The 24,186-nt window shown below is 35.5% G+C and overlaps 1 protein-coding gene across 4 annotated transcripts in view; it reads right to left on the reverse strand.

Annotated features, from left to right (window-relative positions):
• Window positions 1-24,186, reverse strand: part of ASCC3 (activating signal cointegrator 1 complex subunit 3) — a 337,033-nt gene that overhangs the window by 87,098 nt on the left and 225,749 nt on the right. For all 4 annotated transcript variants that reach the window (XM_029223639.1, XM_029223640.1, XM_029223641.1 and 1 more), the window contains 6 exons: window positions 23,976-24,096; window positions 21,633-21,775; window positions 5,761-5,898; window positions 5,554-5,674; window positions 4,488-4,620; window positions 299-424 (listed from right to left, as the gene is read on the reverse strand). In XM_029223639.1, the coding sequence (XP_029079472.1) occupies window positions 299-424; window positions 4,488-4,620; window positions 5,554-5,674; window positions 5,761-5,898; window positions 21,633-21,775; window positions 23,976-24,096 (782 nt within the window). The remainder of the gene's footprint in view (window positions 1-298; window positions 425-4,487; window positions 4,621-5,553; window positions 5,675-5,760; window positions 5,899-21,632; window positions 21,776-23,975; window positions 24,097-24,186) is intronic.

The raw sequence follows: 24,186 nt of genomic DNA on the forward strand, positions 1-24,186 counted from the left end.
TTAATTGAGCACATTTCTTAATGACATCAGGTGTCTTGTCTCCCTAACTACAGAGCGAACTCCTTGAGAACATTCTAAGTTAATTAAAATAAGCTAATAAAATGCACACCATTATTTTCTAATATATCACAATACATTGTGAACATATCAGAGATATTATCTGATTCTCTGGGCAAATTCCTATACCTAGGATGTCCAATGTTCTGGCATTTTTGTTATGTACCTGAATTTAGAGATGATTACCTTCAAACATATTTTATTTTAGTGCAAAACAGAAAAATACTTGCCCCGCACTTACCTGGGGTTCATGATAAGACGTCGGAAAAAGTAAGTCCAGGTGATATAATCCATTGCATCTTGCTTAGATGTTATTGTACCACCAGCAATCTCCGCATTTAAGTGGTCAGAGAGCACTCCTAATAAGCTACAGAGTGAACAAGACATGGGAAACATACATGAACATTAAATGAAAAACAACTTTTCTCACATAGTCAAGACTCAGATTTGATGTTCCAGGATACAGAACAAATGTTTTGTGTAATTTGTATCTTTTGTATATAATTTTGGGGAAATAAATTGCTAGGTGGAAATAAACACAGGCTGACAGGAAGGGAGCTAATAACTTTCAGGGGGAGAAGATGAGAGCCGAGGTAAGAGCAGACAAGGGACGATACGCCTTGGAGAGCAGAGAAGAGTTACTGAGGCAGATGAAAGGAGAGTTGGTAAGAAAGGAGGGATGGTTAGGATAGAGCAAGGATATTCCCATCATTCATTCAGTGAATATTAAGTTCAGTCATATAAGACATAAATGTGCTAGGTGTTGCTAGGTGCTAAGTGTTGTGGAATATACAGAGATGATCAGATGTGTTGAAAGACTGGCATAACAAAATGTTCATTTCAGTTTCTTACATAAATTACAAAAAAGGGAAGCAATGTCCAACAAAAGAAAAGGCCATGTAAATTATGATACATGGAACAATATGCAGGTATTAAAAAACAGTTTTTGCAAAGGATGTTTTTAAGGATATAAGAAAATGGCCATAATAAATTGAATGAAAAAAAAAGTTGCAATATTACTCTCCAGTCACCAGTGGCAGAGTATAAATCCATACAGCTAACTTGGAGGGCAACTTGACAATATCTGTTTGAACAATCACCGTGACCCAGCAATTGCACTTTTTCATTATCACCTGATAGGGAAACATTTATAGGTTAGGATAGGGAAGCAAAATACTTCACTGCAGCAATATATGTAAGCGTTAAAAACTAGAAACTCTCTAAATGCCCATTAACAGAGAAGTTAACATATAACTTCTGTATATGTACTCTGCAGAAATAAAATATTAATAGTAGTCATATCAAGGTACACATTTAAACCTTTTTTTTTTTTTTGCGGTACGCGGGTCTCTCACTGTTGTGGCCTCTCCCGTTGCGGAGCACAGGCTCCGGACGCACAGGCCCAGCGGCCATGGCTCACAGGCCCAGCCGCTTGGCGGCATGTGGGATCCTCCCGGACCGGGGCATGAACCTGTGTCCCCTGCATCGGCAGGCGGACTCTCAACCACTGCGCCACCAGGGAAGCCCCACATTTAAACTTTTAATTAACTTTTTACTGAAGTACATATAGAAAAAAATTACATAAATTATACATGTACAACTCAAGTAATACAATGTGAACACATCTGTGTAACCACCACCAAGATCAAGCATTACCAGCGCCCCAGAAGTCTTCCTTTTATGCTTTTTCGTCACTCCTCTTGCTCAGAAGGATATTTTGACTTTTATTTCTTTGCTTTACCTTAATGCAATGGCTTGGATCCCTAGCACAACGCTTACTGGCAGTGGTGAAAACAACATCCCTGTATCATTTCCTATCTCAAAGGGAAAGCTTTCAATACTGAATCATTAATCATGATGTTTGCAGTAGATTTTTAGTAGAGACTCTTTATCAGATTAAGAACATTCCCTTATATTCCTGTTGGCTAAGAGTTTTTATAATTAATGGGTATGGAATTTCACCAAACGCTTTTTTTTTTATATCTACAAGATAATCATATAATTTTTCTCGTATTTTCCTGCTAACGTGGTGAATTATATTCATTTATTTTCAAGTAATAAGTCATCTTTGCACTGATACTGTAATTAGTTGTAATATGTTATCTTTTTATACATTGTTAGATTTGATTTACTCATGTTTTATTTAGGATTTCTACATCTATACTCATGAGAGACACAGCTCTGTTACATTCCTTTCTTGTAAATTTATCAGGTTTTGGAAACAAGGTTATTCTACTCTCATAAAATAAGTTGGCAAATAGTCCTATCTTTTTGACTATTACAGGAAGGGTTCGTGTTCAATTTCATGAGTTCAATTTCTTCCTTAAATGTTATAAAGAATTCACTAGTGGAACGTCTGGGTCAGAAAATTTTTGTGGAAAGATTTTAAATTTCAGATACAATTGCTTTGAGAGATAAGAGGCTATTTAAATTTTCCATTTCTTTTTGTGTCAGTTTTAGTGATTTTTTTAAAAAAGCATTCTACCATTTGATCTAAAATTTAAAATTTGTATAAATTTTTTCATAATATCTTATTACCTTTTAGATTTCTTTTGTATCCTGATATTGTGCTGTTCCTTCTCTCTTTTCTCTTGACCAGACTTAAAGGTTTATCAGTGTTATTCTTCTTTTCAAAGAACCAACTTTTGGCTTTGTTGATTTTTTTCTAATGTATATTTGGTTTCAATTCATTAATTCTTTCTCTTATCTTTCTATCTTCTCCTTTCTTTGAGTTCAATTTGCTAATTTTTTTCAAATTCTTGAAATGCATATTCAGATAATTCATTTCTCACTTTTTCTTTTATTTTTTAAAAATTATTTATTTATTTGTTTGTTTTTATTTTTGCCTGTGTTGGGTCTTTGTTGCTGTGCGCAGGCTTTCTCTAGTTGCGGCGAGCGGGGGCTACTCTTTGTTGCAGTGCACGGGCTTCTCATTGTCGTGGCTTCTCTTGTTGCGGAGCACAGGCTCTTGGCATGTGGGATCAGTAGTTGTGGCTCGTGGGATCTAGATTGCAGGCTCAGTAGTTGTGGCGCACGGGCTTAGTTGCTCTGTGGCATGTGGGATCTTCCTGGGCTAGGGATCGAACCCGTGTCCCCTGCACTGGCAGGCAGATTCTTAACCACTGCACCACCAGGGAAGCCCTTCACTGTTTCTTTTCAAATACATATATTTATGGTCATAAATTTTCTCTCAGCACAATGTTAGCTATCTCCCACAATATTAAATGTTTTTATATTTTCCAAATTAAAAAAAAGGAGCATTAGAACTTCTAACACAGTAAAAAACTCAATAACTATTTACAGTATAAATTAGAAATATATTTTGTCCTTTGCAGTTAGAATATGGTAAAGGCGATTCAGTATATTAAAGAAGACTATGATAAAAGGTAGCAAGTGATAAATGTTAGGAATGAAAAATGTATAAATCTGACAGACAAAAGATTATTTTCAGCTGAGAAAATGAGGAAAGACTTCATCAAAGGGGTGGTAGTTACTGGATCCACAAAGAGGTATGTGATAATTCTGAAACTGGCCACTAGCCTAAATTATTCATTACCAATCCCTTTATTTTGGATATTTATTTATAGACTATTCTACAAAAACACACACTAAACTAACACTTTATTAAATGCTTACTATGTGCCAGACACAGTTCCAAGCACGATACATTTGATCAGTACAAGTACCCTACGAGATGGCCAGTATTGCTGCTATCTCCATCTTACAGACAGTGCACTAAGCTATTGAGGATTTAAATAACTTGCTCAAGATCAAGCAAGTAAGTGGTGGAGAGGTCAAATATAAACCCAGGTTGTCTTGCTCCAGAGTCAATGTGACTGAACAATGTACTTCCCTGCTTCTTTTTTTAAAAATAAATTAATTAAGTAATTAATTTAGTTTTGGCTGCGTTGGATCTTTGATGCTGCGTGAGGGTTTTCTCTAGTTGTGGCAAGTGGGGGCTACTCTTCGTTGCGGTGCGCTGGTTTCTCATTGCAGTGGCTTCTCTTGTTGCAGAGCATGGGCTCTAGGCATGTGGGCTTCAGTAGTTGTGGCACACGGGCTCCATAGTTGTGGCTCGCGGGCTCTAGAGTGCAGGCTCAGTAGTTGTGGCACACTGGGCTTAGTTGCCCCGTGGCATGTGGGATCTTCCTGGATCAGGGCTCGAACCCATGCCCTCTGCATTGGCAGGTGGATTCTTAACCACCGCACCACCAGGGAAGTCCCTTCACTGCTTCTTTTAAACAGCGTGCTTTTCTTTTATAGTGAAAATTATAATTTAAAGTTGTCTTATTGTTATAAATATATTGTTTCACTTCAAATAATTCTTTTGAACTAGAAGTTTTACTGATTTTCATCTAATACAATGTCAGCACAAAACTATCAACCTGCTATGACATAATCCATTTAAATTAATTTACAGCAAAATTTACCTTGACTCTACAGGGAAAGGTTCATAAAGAAATTTTTTGTAAAAGTCTTTCTTTATGTCATGAACCAGAATTACAGCTTTGCCTTGGTCATCAAACTGAGGCCTCCCAGCACGCCCCATCATCTGGAGTACATCTATAAGAAAGAGAACAAGAGGTATTCTGCAGTGTGGCATGTAGCACAAGAAATATTGATGGATTATAGCATGTTTCTACAACACAACAAACTAAAAGGGAGAAAAGTATTTTAAGACCAGGGATGCTCTCTCTGATGCCTACTACTGAGTTCCCTAATAATTAAATAATTAATTCACTATGATAGAAAATTGAGTCCCCAAAAGAGTCTTACAGTGTGTAAAAGTAAGAAAGATCAAAAATTCCTTTAGGTAAATGTTTAAAAATGCTATTTAAGAGTTATAACTATATAACTCTTATATAGGAAAACCTCTTCAGCAGAGTCATTTGCTTATTTTTCCCCATGAATAATGGATCCACTTAGGCCTCCTCTTCTTCCCATCCACTGTATAAAATTTTTCTTTTATACTGCAGGAGTCTCTGAGGTAAGTAATGACTGAGAAATGATACAGATTTTATATGCATTCATTGAGTTGAAATACACATTTGGCATATTTTCCTGTTCAGAACTCACTGAAAATGCTTTTATCAAGTTTTAAAATATGTTAATAGACTGTTCATGTACAAGTTATAGCAACAAGTGCTTTGGTTCTAGAAGTCCTGTAGGAAATATCATGTCTAGTGAGGGAGATTTCAAATTAAACATAATGTTTAATTATAACTTATTAAGTCACTAATTCCTACTAATCAGTACTTTTATCTATTTATAAATTTAAAACAATTACTTGTGCCTTTGACATTCATTAACACACTGGATAAGTAAAAGTAAATAAAATGGCTTAATACTTTGGAGTAATATTTTTACTGGAAACAAAAAATTTACAATTTGTTCATCACTGACATGTGACCAATTCTCTAAAATTTAATTCATGCAAATTCAAATTATTAATGCTAAAACAGACGTTTAATGTATTTGAAAATTTAAAAATATTACCTGTAATGGGGAAATCCACATATCGTCTTGTTTTTCCATCATAATATTCTGTTCCTTTAATAATTACTAAATGAGCTGGAAAGTTTACACCCCAGGCTAATGTACTTGTAGCAATAAGAACCTAAAAAATAAAAGATAATATCTTATATCTAACTAAAATACAACTTTTAAGTTCCTTTAAAATATCTGTTCATGGAAAAAAATTACCTGAACTTTACAATTTACAAATAGTTCCTCTACTGTTTTTCGGTCCCTCTCATGTAGTCCAGCATGATGCATTCCTATTCCGAAAGCAAGTGTCAGCTTCAGGTTGGAATCTCTTACTGTGCCAATGATATTCTCCATCTGCAAATAAAAACACAATTACAAGATGTCAGTGCATTAGCTTCACATTTTTCATTTTGTTTTTTTAATTCTTATGCTATATGGGCATAAAAATATAGGTCCCATCTGCAGTTATGATTAAAGTTAAATTAGTTGAAAAGAATATCTACTTAGTGAGAATGTATACTGTAAATTAATTAAAATGTAAACGTTATCCCTTTTATTTTTATGCATCAAGGAAAAAAATCTGTACTCATTACCCCTTATTGAGTAACAACTACTAAAATGCTATAATACTGCCTAAAACGTTTCGGTGTCTGTGTTGGTCTTGTTATAGAAAAGACCTCTATTTTTTGCCTCAGTGATAAAAATTAAGAAAGTATGGACAAAAAATTAATGGGAAAAATCAGTCATAATCCTACCAAAGAGTAGTCATTCAAATTTAGGCCTTCTCGCTGAACTTAGTGACCCAGGGGCAAGTCACATACCTTCTCTGAGCCTCAGTTCCTTCATTTAAAAAATCAAACTGGTATATACTTTTGCTTACTTCTCATTTCTTTAATCAACAGTTCAGTTAAATACTTTTCATATTTACTGTTTGACTTTCTGGTAAATTATCTTTCCATTTATTGAGTAGCCTTTTTTCTTATTGGTTTGTGATAGCTCTTTATGTATTAAGGGTATCAACCCCTTGTCCATCACATGGTATAAACTTTCATCCAGTTTTATAAGTACTTCATTTTATATATTTAATTTTTTTACTTTATGGACTTAAAATTTTAATTGGTCCCTTATTTTTTTTTGCTTAGAAAACTTTTCCTCATCTTGAGATCAAATACATATTCACCTACTATTCCTTTAACTTCTGTTATAGTTTTACTTTTTACATTTAAATAATTAACTTGTAATTTTGTAATAGAAAGTATGGTAGAAATCTAAGTTTATTTTTCCTAAATAGTTAATTATTCTAGCAATATTGGTTAAGTAATTCCTTACCTTACTTATTTTAAATGCTAACTTTAGCATTCAGAATTCTTATACATTCCAGTTTTTGCATTTTAAAACAGATTGCATTTCTAGCCTCAGTTTAGCTCATTGAATTTTATATGTGTAAACAGTTTCTGAAACTTATATTTCATATATACTCTCAGAATATTTTATCACTTTCCATTCTACATGGAAAATTCTTAATGCAACACAGATTTTATGGCAACGAGCAGCAAATCTTATTTTCTTACAAAACTTACTTCCTGTAAAGAACTAAACAGAAAACCCAATCTCTTTCTGCTTAATGATAGACCTCTACTTGTCCCTAAAGAAGATGACGACACTAGGTGCAGCCTGGGAACCTTCTTGGGCAACTCCCTGAGGGCAGCAATGCAGAGACCAAGTGGTTTGAGAATATATGAGCATTCAGAAGAAGGACATGTTTTAGTTATGTCTACAGCTTCATGACCACATCAGTAAACAACAGTAGAGAAGGAACTTGGAAGTAGGCATCAATACATGTATAACTATTATATGCCTGAAGACTGAGATAGAAGTTGGAAGACTGACATCATTTTCAGACTTCATTTCCTTTTTGCCTTCTATTATTAATCACCTCGAATATACACAAGTATACCTGCAATACACTTATGCTCCTTGCTCTGCATAAACCAGTAAACAGTTCACAAAATCTCCATCTAGAGAAACTTCAGGTGGCTGCTGCCATTTTGGTAAAAATTCATAAGACAAACATATTCAGGGGGGAGGGGTAAATTGGAAGATTGGGATTGACACATACACACTACTATACATAAAATAGATAAGTAACAAGGGCCTACTGTATAGCACAGGGAACTCTACTCAATACTCTGTAATGGCCTATATGGGAAAAGGATCTAAAAAAAGAGTAGATATACGTATTTGTATAACAGATTCACTTTGCTGTACATCTGAAACTAACACAACGTTGTAAATCAATTATACCCCAATTAAAAAAAAAAAGACAAACATATTCATATAATGAAGCATTCCAACTGTTTTCATTCTTACTAATTTTATTTTCAATGGTTGGAAAAGTTTTCCAAGTCTTTTATGTGGTAAAAAGTTCTTTTACTCCAATAATCAAAAAATAAATAAAAAAGAAAGATGGAGTTTGGCTTTATAATAATTATTAATGTATAAAAAGCACTGCATAGACTAGGTAATATTTTAATAACATACACATCAGAAATCTTATTTACCCACTTTCCTGAATTGAATGCAATGTATAAAGAATTCATTCTGTTTCATAGTCACAGTACAGTCACCTGATATTCCTGCATTATTTTCTTTACAATCTGTTTAGCAAGAATATGGAAGTGTATTAATATAAATGCTGACTACAAATGTATGCTATAAAGAAAGGTACTGTCCTGTCTCATAAATTATGTTAGCTGTTCTCAAGTGACTGCCTATCATCCTTTTTTCGTTCAATAGTTCACTGCATAAAATATCTTCAATTTACACTATCAAGAATAATTCATTATTCTTACTCTGACAATTAGTTTCGGGATTTTTCAGTTTCACAACTTAAATAGCAGTGTGTATGTATAACTTGTATAATTTGCAGTGTTCCATGGCAATGCCAATCATATCCAAAAAATAACATACCATTTACCATAGGAAAGCTGAGGAAACCTGTGGCAGGAGGTTTGGTGAGGCAGTAATATCTCGTCCTTCCGCATCAGGGAAGCCTGGCTGTTTCTCATTCCCTTCCCCCACTTTCACATAAATCAATGCATTAAAAAGAACTATTTGCCTATCTAAACTGGTAATGACCTAAAATCCTCATGAGGACAATCACAGAAAACAACTTCATTTATTACACAGTTACTGTGGATGAATTCTGAATTATTTGTACATCATAAAAAAAGCAAAATTTATAGTAATGTTACTCAATCATTAAGCATAAAATATTACAAGGACAGTCTGTTTAAATTTGAAAATATAATTTTTGATTAGATTATATGCATCTTCATCCTACACTTAAAATAGGTTTCATCTGGATCAAAACAACATAATACAAGCAAAATTTTTTAGGAATTTAGGATAATGAAAGCTTAAAACATGATAATAGATATTATTTGTTGAGCACTTATTATGTGTCAGGCATTGTGCTTATCACTTTACAAAGATTATCACACTGAATCCTTTACATACATGTAGCCCTAAAGTAACACCTAATTCTTTTACACAACACACTATGCTTCAAGTTAAAAGACTCAGTGGCCTTGAGCACTATATAGTAGTCTTTCTCAATTCTGGTTCCCTGAGAGAACTGAGCCTCACAAAAAAATATCTGAATTGCCATCTTCTTAATTTTTCCAAGGATAGTTAGTACCATTCTAGATGGTTAGGAGAAAAGTTCATTTATTACATTCATTGGATGTCTTAGGACATGAAGGCTTAATTCTTGCTAAGAAAGGCTGCTATAGAATTTTAAAAAGAATAATTATGTAACTAACACACTTTGATAGAGGAAGTTTTAATTCCATAGTTCATTTCTGTTCAAGGAACATCTGCTGTAATGTGCAGGTATCTTTCCGATAAACGGTCCCTGAAATACGTCTGACTGTATGTTAGTTAAACCAAAAAATTTTTTCCGTATTATAAATAAAAACAGACCTATGCTCCTCCAAGCAGTGGTCTTTCTTTAGGGTGTGGGGGAGAAGGCACATATGTAAACTGTTGAACCAATTACTTTAACTTAATAGAAATTTTTTTTATATTTTAAATTTATTATACTCAAAAAGCTTTTGTAGAAAGATAGGATTCCATTTAAGTAGATACATTACTCTGTGCCTGAAATACATTCCAGTCAGAATATAATTCAGTGAGTTGATGACAATGCTGGCTCCAAAAGAAAGGAGGAGACCAGATTGGACAAGAATGAGCTAACAGATTGTGCAGCCCAGTTCTGTCCCTTTGAGTGTGATATATTGTTTCAAGATGCTAAAAACCCATACTTTCTCAAAGAGTATCTGTTGTGCTGGTTTTCCCATTTTCACAGAATCCTCATTATCAGAACTCTGTACTCTTTTCAAAGCACATCAGACTCAGACCATATGCCACTGAATAATGCTTATCAATTGTATAAAACACTCAATAAAAGATGTACCATACAGAAGAATAATGAAAGTTACAAAGACTTCCTTTTTTAAAAAAATAATTAAATATATCACATCTGGTACAGATGTTAAATGAAGTTAAAACATTTCCTCATAATTACTTTTATTCTTAAAATACACTTTTTATGATAAACCCTACAGACTGAAGGGGAAAAACTAAAATGAAAGAAACACTTTAGAACATTCTTTTGATCTACTAATAGGAAAAAAATAAAAAAATAAAATTAATTAAAGGTAGTAAGTTTCCAAACTTTACCAATACACCTCAGAACATATTCTCTTGCTGCCCCCTCTGAAACCCAAAACAAGCACACCTCAAAGTAATTTATGATACTGTTAATATATAAATACATTTATAAATGATTAAAAATACAATTATATGAGAAGTAAATATATAAATGAAATCTAAATAATAACATGTAAATCTTTGCTATTGTCTGCTAAATAAACACAATACTATTTTCAACGTCTGCTTTTAGGTTAGCCTGATTCTTAATAATAGCAATATCAAAACTGGGCTATATAGGGCTGAGATATTACAAATTTTTCCTTATTAACGTTTCCAACTTAATTCACTATGCTATTGGTAATTTTTTGAGTATACATTTTATGCTTATTTCAATTTCTGGTGAGTTAAAATTCCAAAACATTCTTGGAGAACATTTTCATACATCTCTGCTTTTAAAATGCAGAGAAAGCTGATAAAAGGGACATTATAGAATTGATTTTCTAAAGTAGCACAATTTTAAATGAACAAATACTATATTAATATGAATTAAATTTGTGAAGGACCACAAGCAAAAGATTATAAATATATGACCAAATTTTACCAGTGCTTTCAGCAAAAAGAATCTATCTGTTTAAAAGATGTTATTCAATGTAATAACACTTATTGAATATTTAACTCTGTTCCAGGCCTGTTCTATGTACATTAAATGTACTAATACATTTAATCCTCGCAAGACTCTTGTGGGGATAGATTATCATCCTTTCACAGATTAAAGGATGAGGCTCAGAAGTGAAACATCCCACTTGCAGTGGGAAGTCAGTACTGAACCCAGGAAGCCTGGCTCTAGTCCATGCTCTCAACCACAATGCCACCCTCTAATCATCACATGAATGAGGGATATTTCAAATAACTACTTGAAGTAATGACATCATCCACTTGCCTTAGGGCTGGACCACATTGTTTTAAACGGTATACAAAAAACAGATAAGATTTGAAATAATGAGTAATGTCCTAGACTCACACAGCTGGGGAACGCTATGCAGATGATTTGCAAATCTATTTCTTCTTTATTATTTGAGTATTTCTACTCCTACGCCTCAAAATGAAGAATACTTAAAATAACATTCTTTTCTAAACTAAGATATCACCTCTCATGATTGAGAACGGCACAGCTCTTGTTGGTTGCTTGCATTTGATATTTTAGCTACTGACTTCCGTCCCCGTCAAATGACACACACCCTTACTTTGACTTTTCCATCTTCTCTAGACAGTATGTTGTCCATGATGCCATTACTGTGCAGGACAGTAAAAGAACATTACTCTGAGACAGCCACTCTGTTTTTGAGCTCCCACGCTCTGCTTACTTGCTTTGTGCTATTGGGCAAGTCACTTAATTCTTCTAAGTTTCAGTTTCTGCATCTGTAAAATTGGGATAACAGGAACGACCCTCCCAGAGTTCATGATTAAATGGGATAAGTCTTTAGTGAACTATAAAGTACTTGATAAATATAGCGATTATTACTAAGCATAATAAGAGCTTTGCCTCTTTAGTCAATAGGACATATATGATATCAACTAAGACAAAATAAAAAAGAACAGTCTCCTATCTTGAAGCTGCTCTTAATTACACAAATATTCCATGAGACCCAACTCAGTTCAATGTCCAATGTTCAGCAAATCTGTAGATAACGTCTGTTTTGACACTTAATATTCTGAGCCTAATAGTTTTCTTTATTGGGTAGTCATTAAGAGGTCTGAAGCTTGATCAAAATAGAAAGCACTTGGGGTGGGAGTTTTGTATCAGGAGCTAAATCTATTTTAGTTTGATAAAACAGATTGTCCAAGTTGAAAATGTGGTTACCCTACATTAAACTCAACTTAATTTCTGATTTTTAACAATCTCCAAGTCCATTTTCAAAGCCTGGTACTAACTTCTTACCTACAGGAAGAGGTCAATATATATATGTTGAATGAAAAAGCAAATGAATCAAAGAAAGCTATGGTAAAATGTCAGTAGTAGAAACTCCACCAAATCTGAACTTGTGATCATTTTGTGTAGAGCTAGGCTATAGTTCATCTTTGTACGTCTATGAAGGTTTTACTTGTAATGAGGTTGGGTGAGTTATGTTTAGCTTAAAATGAAATAATTTTCAAGCATCAAAAAATTCCTTCAGTATTAAGCATGCGGAAATAACACCAATTCTACTTTTCATGAACGTGCTCCTCCTGTGTACCTATGCTACAGTTTTTCATTAACTCACTTTGAAGCATTGTGTAAATTTATAATTAGCACATTTCCTTAATTATATTCAGTGTCATCTGAGTCTTCTAGCCAATTAATTTGAATTAACAAGGTTTAACAATACTATGTTCCAAGGAATTCTTGTCTTCCATACTCCTCCGATTTTCATGTTATCCACATCTGGATTCTTTTCCTATCGTGCTTCAGTCAGAAAGCTATCCCCTTTCCTGCTTCAGATTATTTCCCAGCATCTACCTTCTCGTGGTACCGCAGACTTTAGAACACAACTCAAACATTGTGGTCCAGGACCTTCAGGGCAAAAAGCCTTGTAGGATTCTGTTTAATTCATTCCTACTTGTAAGGATGTAAGGGGGAAAAAAAAAAAAAGCTAGTTGTCTTTGATGTGCTTTCCTTTTAGCTACCTGGACCTTATTTAACAGTGTGGAAGAAGAAAGGGTTAGCCCTGCTGCTAATTGGACAGACACACAGAGGAGTTGAGGAGGAGAATATAAGTAAGACTGAAGAATAAAGTCTAATCTTCAGCCAGGGTTCTGCTTTCCCATCCCAGGTATGCATCTCATGCAAGGTGTGAGTGATGAAATAAGCACAGTATTCTGAGCTTTCAATCAGTAAACCTGCTCAGAAGAAAGGGTGTTCCCTCTGCTCTTTTATCTTTCCAAGCAGGTTGGCAACTATCCAGATCCCAGCACCATTCACCCTTGCACGTCAAACCAGATTGCAGAGTATTTGGCAGAAGCCAACGAACCACACTTGTTAGGCACTAAATTATAAGTAATTAAATTACATAGAAAAGCTTCTAGAAGGAGTTGTATACGCTATTTGCTTCCATTTCCTTCCCCTCCCACCCATTTATTCCTCAACTCCTTCCAAACTGGCTTATGTTCACAACATGTCACTGACCCTACTTGCCAAGTTCGTCCAAGATGTCCAAGTGCCAAATCCCACCGGTGTTTCTCTGCTCTCATCTCACTCAGCTCCCATTAACATTTGATGTAGTCAAGCACTCCTTCCTTCACGAACCCCTCCTGTCTACAGTGTTCTAGGACACTGTGTTTCCTCACTGGCACTGCTTTCTCAGGGTTCGTTGCCAGCTCATTTTCTACCTAAGCTCACAATGAGAGAGTCCCTCAGGCCTGCCTTTTGATCTCCACCCTCTCTATCCGAGGGTCTCAGGTGCTCACCTGGGTTTAAAGGCTGCTTCTATGCAGATGCTCCCAAGTTCATATATCTCACATCCTCTGTGGGTTTTACAGACTTCCGACATTTAACTGCCTTGAGATCTCCACTTGAAAGTCTTGGAGATACAAATTAACATGTCCAAAATATAATTTTCTTTTCTTTTCTTTCTTTTTTTTTTTTTTTTTTTTAAGCTCAGATCTGTCTTCTCCATCTGTCTCTCTCCATCCTAAATCTGTCTCCTCCTTCCTCTCTATCCTACAGTCTCGGTTCTCCCCATTTCAATAAATGACGCTATTATTTACTCAGATGTTTAGGGTTAATAACTGGGGCACCATTCTTGATTCTTTTCAGTTCTTGAATCTCCATTTCTCATCTATTAGAAAGTCCTATTGCATCTAGCCCCAAATATATTTTTTCATTCCCACTGTTACCGCTCTAGGTGGCCCCTAGGTCACCACCATCGTTAATTCCATGCTTACTTCCACTTCAATTCATTTTCCACTAAGCAGCAAAAGTGATCTTAAAATGTAAATTGGGGTATGTAATTGGTTTAGCTTAAAACCCTTTAATGCCCTGGAACACTCCTCCCTCAGATACCTGCTTAGTTTGCTTCCTTGATTCCTTCAGTTCTTTGTTCAAAGGTACCTTCATCAGGGAGGCCTTCTCAACTTGTATTAATGTACAACATTCCACTACCATCTTTGGCATTCCCTATTCCCTTTAACTTGCTTATTTTTTTCCCCCATGTGAATTATTACAACTTGGCATACTTGCTTATTAGCTATCACTCCCACTAGAATGTTAATTCCATAGGGCAGGAACTTTACCTGACACCTGACACACAGAAGGAGCTCAATAAATGTTGGTCTAATAAATGAAAAAATGACTGTCTTCCCATAGTACTTAGAATAAAAATCCAAGCTCCTTAACCATGGGGCTATGGCCTTGCATGAGCTGGCTCCTGCCTGTCTCTCAAGTGTAACTTGTACCACCCTCCTCCTGCTTATGCGGCTCCAGCTCAACTGATCTGCCCACTGTTCCTTTAACATGCTGTCCCTTCACCTGAAACGCTGTTATCTTCTCTCTTTGTGTAGCCAGCTTGTTCTTACGCTTTGGTGCTCAGCTTAAATGTCATCTCTTTAGAGAAGTCTTCTCTGACTAATCTATTTAAAGAAGCCTTCCATTCCCCTATTCTATTCCATTTCTTATTGGTTTCTTCCATACAATTTTCATAATTTGATATCACCTTATTTATTTAATCATGCATATATTTTTAAATTTCTATTTTCTTCACTTAAGCTCTTTGAGGTTTGGGACCAGTAAGGCTAACACACAGTGCTGGGTAAGTTGTAGACATTCAATAAATATAAGTTAAATAAATGAATACTTTACAAATTCTCTTAAGAGCTACCTATTGATTTAAGTTAGAGGGTTATTTAATGGATATTTTTGAGCGGGGAGAGAAAGAATTCCTGACTATGTAATACCAGGTAACCTTGCAACTGAAGCTGCTGATCACGAACTGGATGTTATCTGAGCTATCTAGCAGCACTCATCGTTATTAGAAATAAAAGGAGCTGATGGAAGAATATCATGAAAGGTGATCCATGAACCCTCCATGTGTGTGCCTATTCCTGCCATACTATCTCGACTTCAACCTATGTACCTAGGCCCCATGGGGTATTTCTTATGTCAAATTGACTGAGGGGGAAAAAATTTCAAATTCCAAATGGCTTTGAACAAGATTGTGGCACCATAAGAAGTACACTGATGTGGTATTATGGTCCTTTCACGGATGACTCTAAGGAAAGAGTAAAAGTTGAGTGTTAAGTATCTCCTTGTCACTTTCCTACAAAGTAGAGATGATGCAAATTGATGATCCATCCTTTGCTCTGTAGTTACTGGATTAGCCAAATGGTCAGGAGCTTGGCAAGAGTGCTATTGGAAGACAAGTGGCAAGAAAGGCAGAAGTTTTGTGTAGATGAACTTTTAGAATGGTGCTAGAATAAACAGCTACCTATATCCCATGAAGATGTTTACCAAAAAGTTAACAGCAGTGTGGAAAATGCTGTTAACAGTCAAGTGGGCATCTGAGGGTACCCAGCAGCTTCCCTCCCAGGCCCCAGGTCTTTGTGCAATGGTTTCACGTACTAAGTGGCTCCACGGTGGAAGAGATGAAACTCTGCCTGGGCTAAACACGGACTTCCTCTTCCTCAGGCCGACCCACTACTGCCACTGCTCAGTGCCCCATATGCCACCAACGCAGACAACCCTGGGCCCATTATAAGTACCTTCGCCATGGGAACAGACAGCTATCTGGTGGTAAGGGAATTATACTGGACCCTTTCTATCACAGAGGGGACATCTATTTGAGATGATGTCTAGAATGGACACTACAGATTTTGATTCTCCTATCCTGCCCATCATGTCCTGCCAGTGGCTTCAATGGTAGGATTACTGAATGCTTTATACATCTTCATGATATCCTGCATGATAATTTTTCTGACTGAAGAGCTCACATCATAGAGAAAGATTAAGACAATGGATGCCATGGGATCCACTGTTCCTATTATGTCTCTCATTACCCAGAAAGAGCAGGTTTTATAGATTAATGACTGAGTGGCAGCTGAGATACACTACTTTGGCAAGGTTGGTGTGTTATTTTGTAGGATAAGGTGTATGCTCTGAACTACGCAATCATTAAATGATGCTACTTCTCTCACTGCCAGAACATACAGTTCCAGGAACCAAGTAGTCAGTGTATGCCGATGTCTTCTGCAAACATAGCTAATAATCCACTTGGAAATTTTTTGTTTCCTTTCCCTATACCTCTAGCTCTTCTAGTTTACAGACAATATCCAAGGGATGTAACAATTTACTTGGAAGCTGAAACAGCCACAGGGCCATTTGAGGCCCTTATGCTACAGGGTGAGCAAGGAAAATATGGTCCTGGTGTAGTTTAGGTGACTGACCCTGATGGAAGAACTGGGCTACTGCTATACAATAAGGGGAGGGAAAACTTTGAATGGACCTCAGAGAAATCTTCTCACATTTGGAAAATAAATCAAAGTTCTAAAAAACCCTATATACTAAGCATATATGAACATCCAATTTCCAGTGTCTCAGTAATGTGGGTTTTGGTAACTCCACTGGATAAAGAATCATAATTAGCTTAGGGACTGGTTGAAGAAGTGTCCAGGTGATGGATAGCAGAGAAAATAAACCACAAATATCTTTTTAGCTCCCCAATCAGTTGCAGAAACAAACACTGTGGTCTCTACCCTTGCTATCTCATATATGTACTAACATATTTTATTTCTTTATTTATTTTAAAATTTATTTATTTTATTTTTTTGGCTGTATTGGGTCTTCATTGCTCTGCGTGGGCTTTCTCTAGTTGTGGCGAGAGGGGGCTACTCTTTGTCACGGTGCACGGACTTCTCATTGCGGTGGCTTCTCTTGTTGCGGAGCACGGGCTCTAGGCATGTGGGCTTCAGTAGTTGTGGCACATGGGCTCAGTAGTTGTGGCTCACGGGCTCTAGAGCACAGGCTCAGTAGTTGTGGCGTATGGGCTTAGCTGCTCCGCAGCATGTGGGGGATCTTCCTGGACCAGGGCTCGAACCCGTGTCCTCTGCATTGGCAGGTGGATTCTTAACCACTGTGCCACCAGGGAAGCCCTGCACTAACATATTTTAACTAATGATATGTTACATATTTTAACTAATTTCATTTCTCTTTCCTCTCCCTATCCTCTACTGTTGAATATAGCATGTGTTAATTGTGGGTAACTTTATCATTTAGTCCATTGGCTAGAGAATATTGAGAGAGGATTGCCAAAGAACCAGAGGGTGACTGGATATAATCAAGAGATCTAGGATTAATGGATTTAATGATGAAATTTTCAGTTGCCCCCCTTGGGGAGGGATGAGTGGATTTCGGTTATATGAGGGAGAATTGCATTGTTAGAAGAAATTTGTTTTTTTAAGTGTAGGTTTGGAGAGACTGTGTATCAGTGAGTTTGGACAAATAATAGACTACAGTGAACCTTCACTGCTTGTACCTACACTGTTTATAGACAGCCAGTACCTGAAAATCCCTCAGTAGAGGCCAAAGTGAAGAAGATATTCCCTATTCCTGCTGCATGCTAGAGATTGAAGTTCAGGCATTCAGATGTTTCTGTCTTGAAACTGAAGCTTGAGAGAGTGAGGCAAAAGCCCAACAATAGTTTGAGGTTAATGGTGGAAGTGGTGGCTGTCCAACTGAGAATTCAAGAGACAGGGCAGCACATGCCCACAAACTTTTGAAATCAGTGCAAGAAGTCTTCATAATGGCAAATACGAAAGGGCATTACTTTTGGGGTTTTCTCATTCTGCAGTATGATTTCATATCAGTGATCCACTTGAAGAGGATCTGCTTCCTAATACTTTACTTTAGGTAAAGTAAAGAGATTTTACTGGGTTAAAAAGTTAGATGGACAACTCCTTTTGTCTTTGCTGAGAAACAAAATACAACACATACATTCTTCCTTGGTCACATTCTCTTTCTCCAGCCTCTTCAGATCTGCCCTGGCTTTCTTTACTCCCCCACTGAACCTCTCCCCTCCCACCTCCACATCTAGGGACACTTTCTGACTTCACACCATTCAGTTTCAGAATGACTTTGATGCAACCCTCTTCCACAAGCACCCTGCCTCACAGCTGCCAGGATAACTGCTCCCATGCTTACTCTGCCTCCTTGAATGATCAAGTTGTCAACACTAGAGTCCTAACCAGAGTACTCATGACCTACCACAGAACACCAACCTGACACTGTCCAAGGAGCAGCAATAGGAATCGTCACCAAGTGTCTAGCCCCGGATATTACAGAAAATAACTCTTACAAAATTAAAGTGCTAAAAAGTCCTCCTAATTTAATTATTTAGGGGATTCAACAACGCACGGAAACACCTGCTTTATAGGAGGTTTTGGTATAATTAGAATGAATTTGCATCATAATTGGTTATAAACCCTCAGAAATTTTGATTTTAAAGGTGATTGCTTTTAGAGGCAGGAATAAAAACAAAGCCTGGGTTGTCTTATTCTTGAGATGGGCTTAGTGAAATAAAATGTGCAGAAATGGCAATTTCTAACTGTCCTATCTTAGCAGTGAAAGTCTATGAAACAGCAGAAACCATGCAAGTAAATTCTATGGTTTCTAATAAGCCTTGGTGATAGATTCTTGGGTTAAATAAAAACGAAACAAAACAAAACAGAGAGGTAGTTCCATATAATGGCTGAGCTGTCCAGAATTCCTTAGGTCTCATACCTTAAAATAAAAAAATAAAGAATAGTAGAGTTGTACTATAGTTGGGGAGAGCACATGAGGTTCACATTTGAGGTTCATGTGAGTCACATATGTGCTAAAGGCACAGCTCTTATATATATAAGCAAACATCCCAAAATGGATTCAATAAGTAGGTACCTTGCACCTTGACTTCTAAGAAAAGTCTCCATTAGGAACACTGTTAGGGATAAGACACAAGAAGAAAACAAAAACAAAAACAAAAAACAAAACTAAGCCTAGATAGATGCTGCACATAAACTAAACTGTCAATATTCCATACAACTATTTTCAGCATTTGCCTTCAAGATACTGTTTAGACAAAACAGGGTGATTATTTGGGCACAATAATTAAATAACACAGGACAAGGAACTTTTAACAAAATTATTTTGATTTTAAATGATCTTGAGTTATACACCTTGTATATGCCTACAAGTCACAGTAATGAACTAATGATGAAACTTAAAAGATAAAATGATAACTTTCACTCTACTTCATGGAGTCATGTGATACCTTTTATATGAAGCTAATTTTGGGGTCATCTGTGGTTGGTCCTATGCAAGAACGCTTTGAAATATTAACTATTATTAGTTAACTAATATTAGTTAATGTATGACCATAATATACACAGTACCATCCAACAGGGGTACTAACCCTAAATGAGTCGTGAGATGTGGAAGGGGAGAAATATGTGACTGTTGACACTGACACTAGTGGGCTAGGAGCCGCATGTTTACTGTTCTTCAGGCTGCGTGAGATGAGAAAGGGGAGGTGTGCAGGGAGAAGGAGGACAATGCAACAGTTTTATTACCGATATCAACTATTTTTTCATCATAACTCCAACTAGGAGCATATTTAAAAAAACTGGAAAAGTATTAGAAAAGAAAAATCACTGTCTACAAATCTATGGAGGGGAGGAGGTATACCTACGTTTAGAAGTATTAGAAGGAATCACAAAGCCCATATAAACAGATTGTATCACATAAAATGCAAAAACTGCTATTCCAAAAAACAACTAAGATAAATGACATTCAGTGAACTACCAAAATTTACTAACAAAGTAGATGAAAGATTAATACGTATATATAATCAATACACATACATAGAAAAGAGTGACATCGTAAGGCATACCTCATTTTATTGTGTTTTGCAGATATTGTGTTTTTTTACAAATTGAAGGTTTCTGGCAACTCTACATTGAGCAAGTCTATGAACACCATTTTTTCAACAACATTTGCTCACTTCATGTCTCTGTGTCACGTTTTGGAAGTTCTCTCAATGTTTCAAACTTTTTCATCATTATTATATTTGCTACAGTGAGCTGTGATCAGTGATCTTTGATGTCACTACTACGACTACTGAAGGCTCAGATGATGGTTAGCGTTTTTTAGCAATACAGTCTTTTTACATTAAGGTATGTACATTCTTTTAAGACATAATGCTATTGCACTCTTAACTGACTATAGTATAGTGCAAATATAACTTTTGTTACGATCTAGGAAACCAAAAATTTCGTGTGATTTGCTTTATTGCAAGGTTTGCTTTATTGCAATGGTTTGGAACCCAATCTACAATATCTCCAAGGTAAGCTTGTATAGTTTTAGGGGAGTGTGTGTGTGTGTGTGTGTGTGTGTGGTATTTTAATTTGGTAAGGCTCCCACACAAATCTATAAGAAAAATCGCTCTGCTGCAACAGATAAAAGCCCAAAGGAATGAAGGGACAAAAAAGAAAAAAATTAAACAAATATATATTAAAAAAATGTTCAACCACAAAAAAATTAAGGCACACATAAACACTAAAGCAACAAGAAACATTTTATGTATAACAATAAATTACGACAAATGAGGATGTAGTGAAACTGTTACTCTCATATACTGCTGACAATTCATACATCAATAGTGATAACCACAATTACTATTGCCCTTTTGGAAAGTAATTATCAGTGTATATGAAAAGCTATAAGAATGTCCACATTATCCGACCCATTGATTTTAAATTTAGAACTTTATACCGAGGAAACGATTCTAACAAAGAAAAACCTATAATAATAAAGATGCATAACTATTTAATTATAGGAGAAAAATACAATGGAATAGCCACGTTATAGAATATTATTATGTAGACATAAAAGAATTTAATGACGGTTATTACTTAGTTAAAGGATAACAACAGGTTTTTAATTTTCACATACTTATCAGTGTTTTCTAAATTTTCAAAAATGGTCACGTTATATAGTTTATAAAAAGTTAATTTTCCAAAATTGATTATAAGTTCCATGAGGGCAGTGAACACTCAAATATTAGAGAAATCTTAGCTGAATATTAAAATATGCATAGGTGATGATGTTAAAGGGAAAAATACAGGAATAAATATGATGTAAAAAAAATATTTAGTGGAAAAATACTGGAAGAAAATCCATGAAAATATTAATAGTTTTAAGGTGGCAGTATTTATGCATTTTCTCTATCTTTTCCCCACATTTCTGTAATGTTATACGAAACTTTTAATATAGATTAAAGCTAAACATACTTATATGTGTAATTTCCATTATACTACAATACAAACTAATTTGACATGTAAAAGAAGTAGAAATAAAATATGCTGCTTACCTCTCTTTCATCCATATTCAACCACTGCTTTGGATCTTCTTCAGTAGCCAGAAAGGCTATCAATTCCAAAGCAGTAAGACGGGTTTGACGTCTTGATGAGACAAATATCAGAACCGGTTTGGCTGGAGAATGGCTTCTAATTGCTGTTGAAAAGTTGTGGAAAATACAATGGTAAGCCACTTATACCAGAATCTGAATTTCATCAGGACATCAAATGGACACATGAAAACTAACGGTGTAAATGACTTAATTGAATTCATGATTTGGTCATGAAGTATAGCATTATTTGAGCTACTACCTGGATCTGACAGCATATTGGAGAAATGATAGGAAAGGAAAGGTAGCTGGCTCTGCTCAGGGGAGTATTCTGCCTAGGACAGGGAAGACTCAACTATCTCGACTCCCGGTTCTGTTCTGAACTGCCAAGGAAGGAGACTTAAAAGCCGACTCTCCATTAATAGCTGTATATGGATACTAAATCTTAGGTGGGGTTTTCTATTTCTGAGTTGTGCTTCTGCTTGCCTGAGCAGTGATATTCCACAGTTAATCGGTCCTGGGGTCTGAAGAGAGAGTCAAGTCCTGGGGCGGGTGGTGAAGAAAAGCCACAAAAAATTCCTTTTATTTTTGTCCTGTTGCCAGTAGATAGAAAAATTTAGAGAGTTTGTATCAATAAATTAGTCAGAAATAAGTCAGAAGAATGTCTTCCTTCTGTTTTTTTCTAAAAACATATGTGTAAGATTTCAAGAGGGAAGATAAGAGAATGCAGAAGAGAGCTCAAAAGAATACCACGCTTGAATCTATATCTGAGTGACGAAACATAGGGAGTAGACACACAGAAGATGAGTAATTTGAAAACTGGGTAATAAGACTGAAAATATTACTTAAAGAGCCACATAAATCATTTGACCTAATTGGAGTTGAGGTTTCTTTGCTATGCATAGGCTCCAAAATGCTGATAAGATGGCACAAGTAGAATTTATACTTAGGTGCACACAGGTCTCTTAAAACAGAGTTATTAAAAACTTTTATTTTATATAAGAAGTTCAACCTCCTTGTAATTTCTTGTTTGAAATGTGAACTGCAGAATTTCTTTTTATGGGCTAAAAAACAAGGTTCATAAATGGAAATGTTGACAGGACTTTGACTATATTTATACCCTAAGAGTGAGAAATAAAGCTATCACAAAATCGTAAATCTAAACTGAAAGAAATATAGTGATCCACTACAGGTATAATAAATAGTTTACAAGGACAGCTACTGTACTTATGCCATATCTAGAGAAGTGCAGGTATAGGTTATTTACTATTGATTTACATAACACAAAATGCTTCATTTCAATCACTGGTTTGCAATCAGCCATTCCTTAAATAAATATAAGCAATCTACAATACATACTATGAAAAATGAACACACAGTTTATCAGAATTTATAGAATACAAATGGTAATGCTTTGATAAATCATATTAGAGATACAACGTTTAAAATACACATATTAGTACAATATTGGTATCATTTGTACACATAACCATGAATGAATTTGCCTCTTTTTAAAACCTCAACATTTAATGGATTTTTGCTGCTGCAAGAACAGGTGTGGCTGAACAGCTCACGACAGATTTATTGTTCATTAGTGATTTTGTACAATGCTTCTGTGGAGGTGTAAATAATCTGAACTGCCAAGATTGGTCTCTAGTTCACAATCAATACTTTGCTTCTGTCATAAGGCTAATTACAGCAGCTAAAAAGTCACCTCACAACTGTCACCTCACAATCAACAGCGGTTCACGTTAGGGAATTTATTTTGGAGGTTATTTTTAATTGATATAATAAATATTCCTTATGCAGCCTAAACATGAAAACATGTTTTAGTAAGATAGGAGTGTTACTCTCAAATCTTTCTTGCTTGCCTAATTTGTTAGAAAGGGAAAAACAAAAAACAAAACATATAAACAGATGCATTGCCAAAAAAAGTACTGAAATTTTTAAGATGATCTCTGATAAAAATCAGTATTATGTGAGTTTTTAAAACTTGTACCCTCTATTTATCATTTACTCAAGCTACTACCATGGTACCGTAATAAATTATTTTTAAGACTAATTTGATTATTTTAAAAAGTTACATACATTTATTCTACTACAAAGACATTATCACTTATGAAATCTAATTGTCAACAGTTAATTCAAAATATATTTATACTCCTTAACAGTTAAGGTAGATAGTTTTAGATATTTGTAGAAGTTGGAGCAGTACCACCCTTTCAAAGAAACCCACATCATTTAGAATGCATTTAAAGGCTACCATACAAAATGGTTGGTATTTCATTCCAAGAATCTGAAGCTTACCCTGAAATGTAGGCTTATTCATACTAGCCATACGAGGACAGTAATGTTGACCTGGGAAACCCTGAATGTGAACTTCCAGTGGAACTGGACGCACTGATGGTCGGAAGTTGAACAAGCCCATCTAGAGTAAAAATGAGAGAGAAACCTTTCCAGTTTTTATACTTTAGTTTATAGTGTTATAGCACCTCTTTAATATAGCCTTGAGCCATAC

The sequence above is a fragment of the Monodon monoceros genome, unplaced genomic scaffold (genome assembly GCF_005190385.1).
Source record: "Monodon monoceros isolate NGI ecotype Baffin Bay Population unplaced genomic scaffold, NGI_Narwhal_1 Super_Scaffold_15, whole genome shotgun sequence".
NCBI classification, from domain to species: Eukaryota; Metazoa; Chordata; class Mammalia; order Artiodactyla; family Monodontidae; genus Monodon; species Monodon monoceros.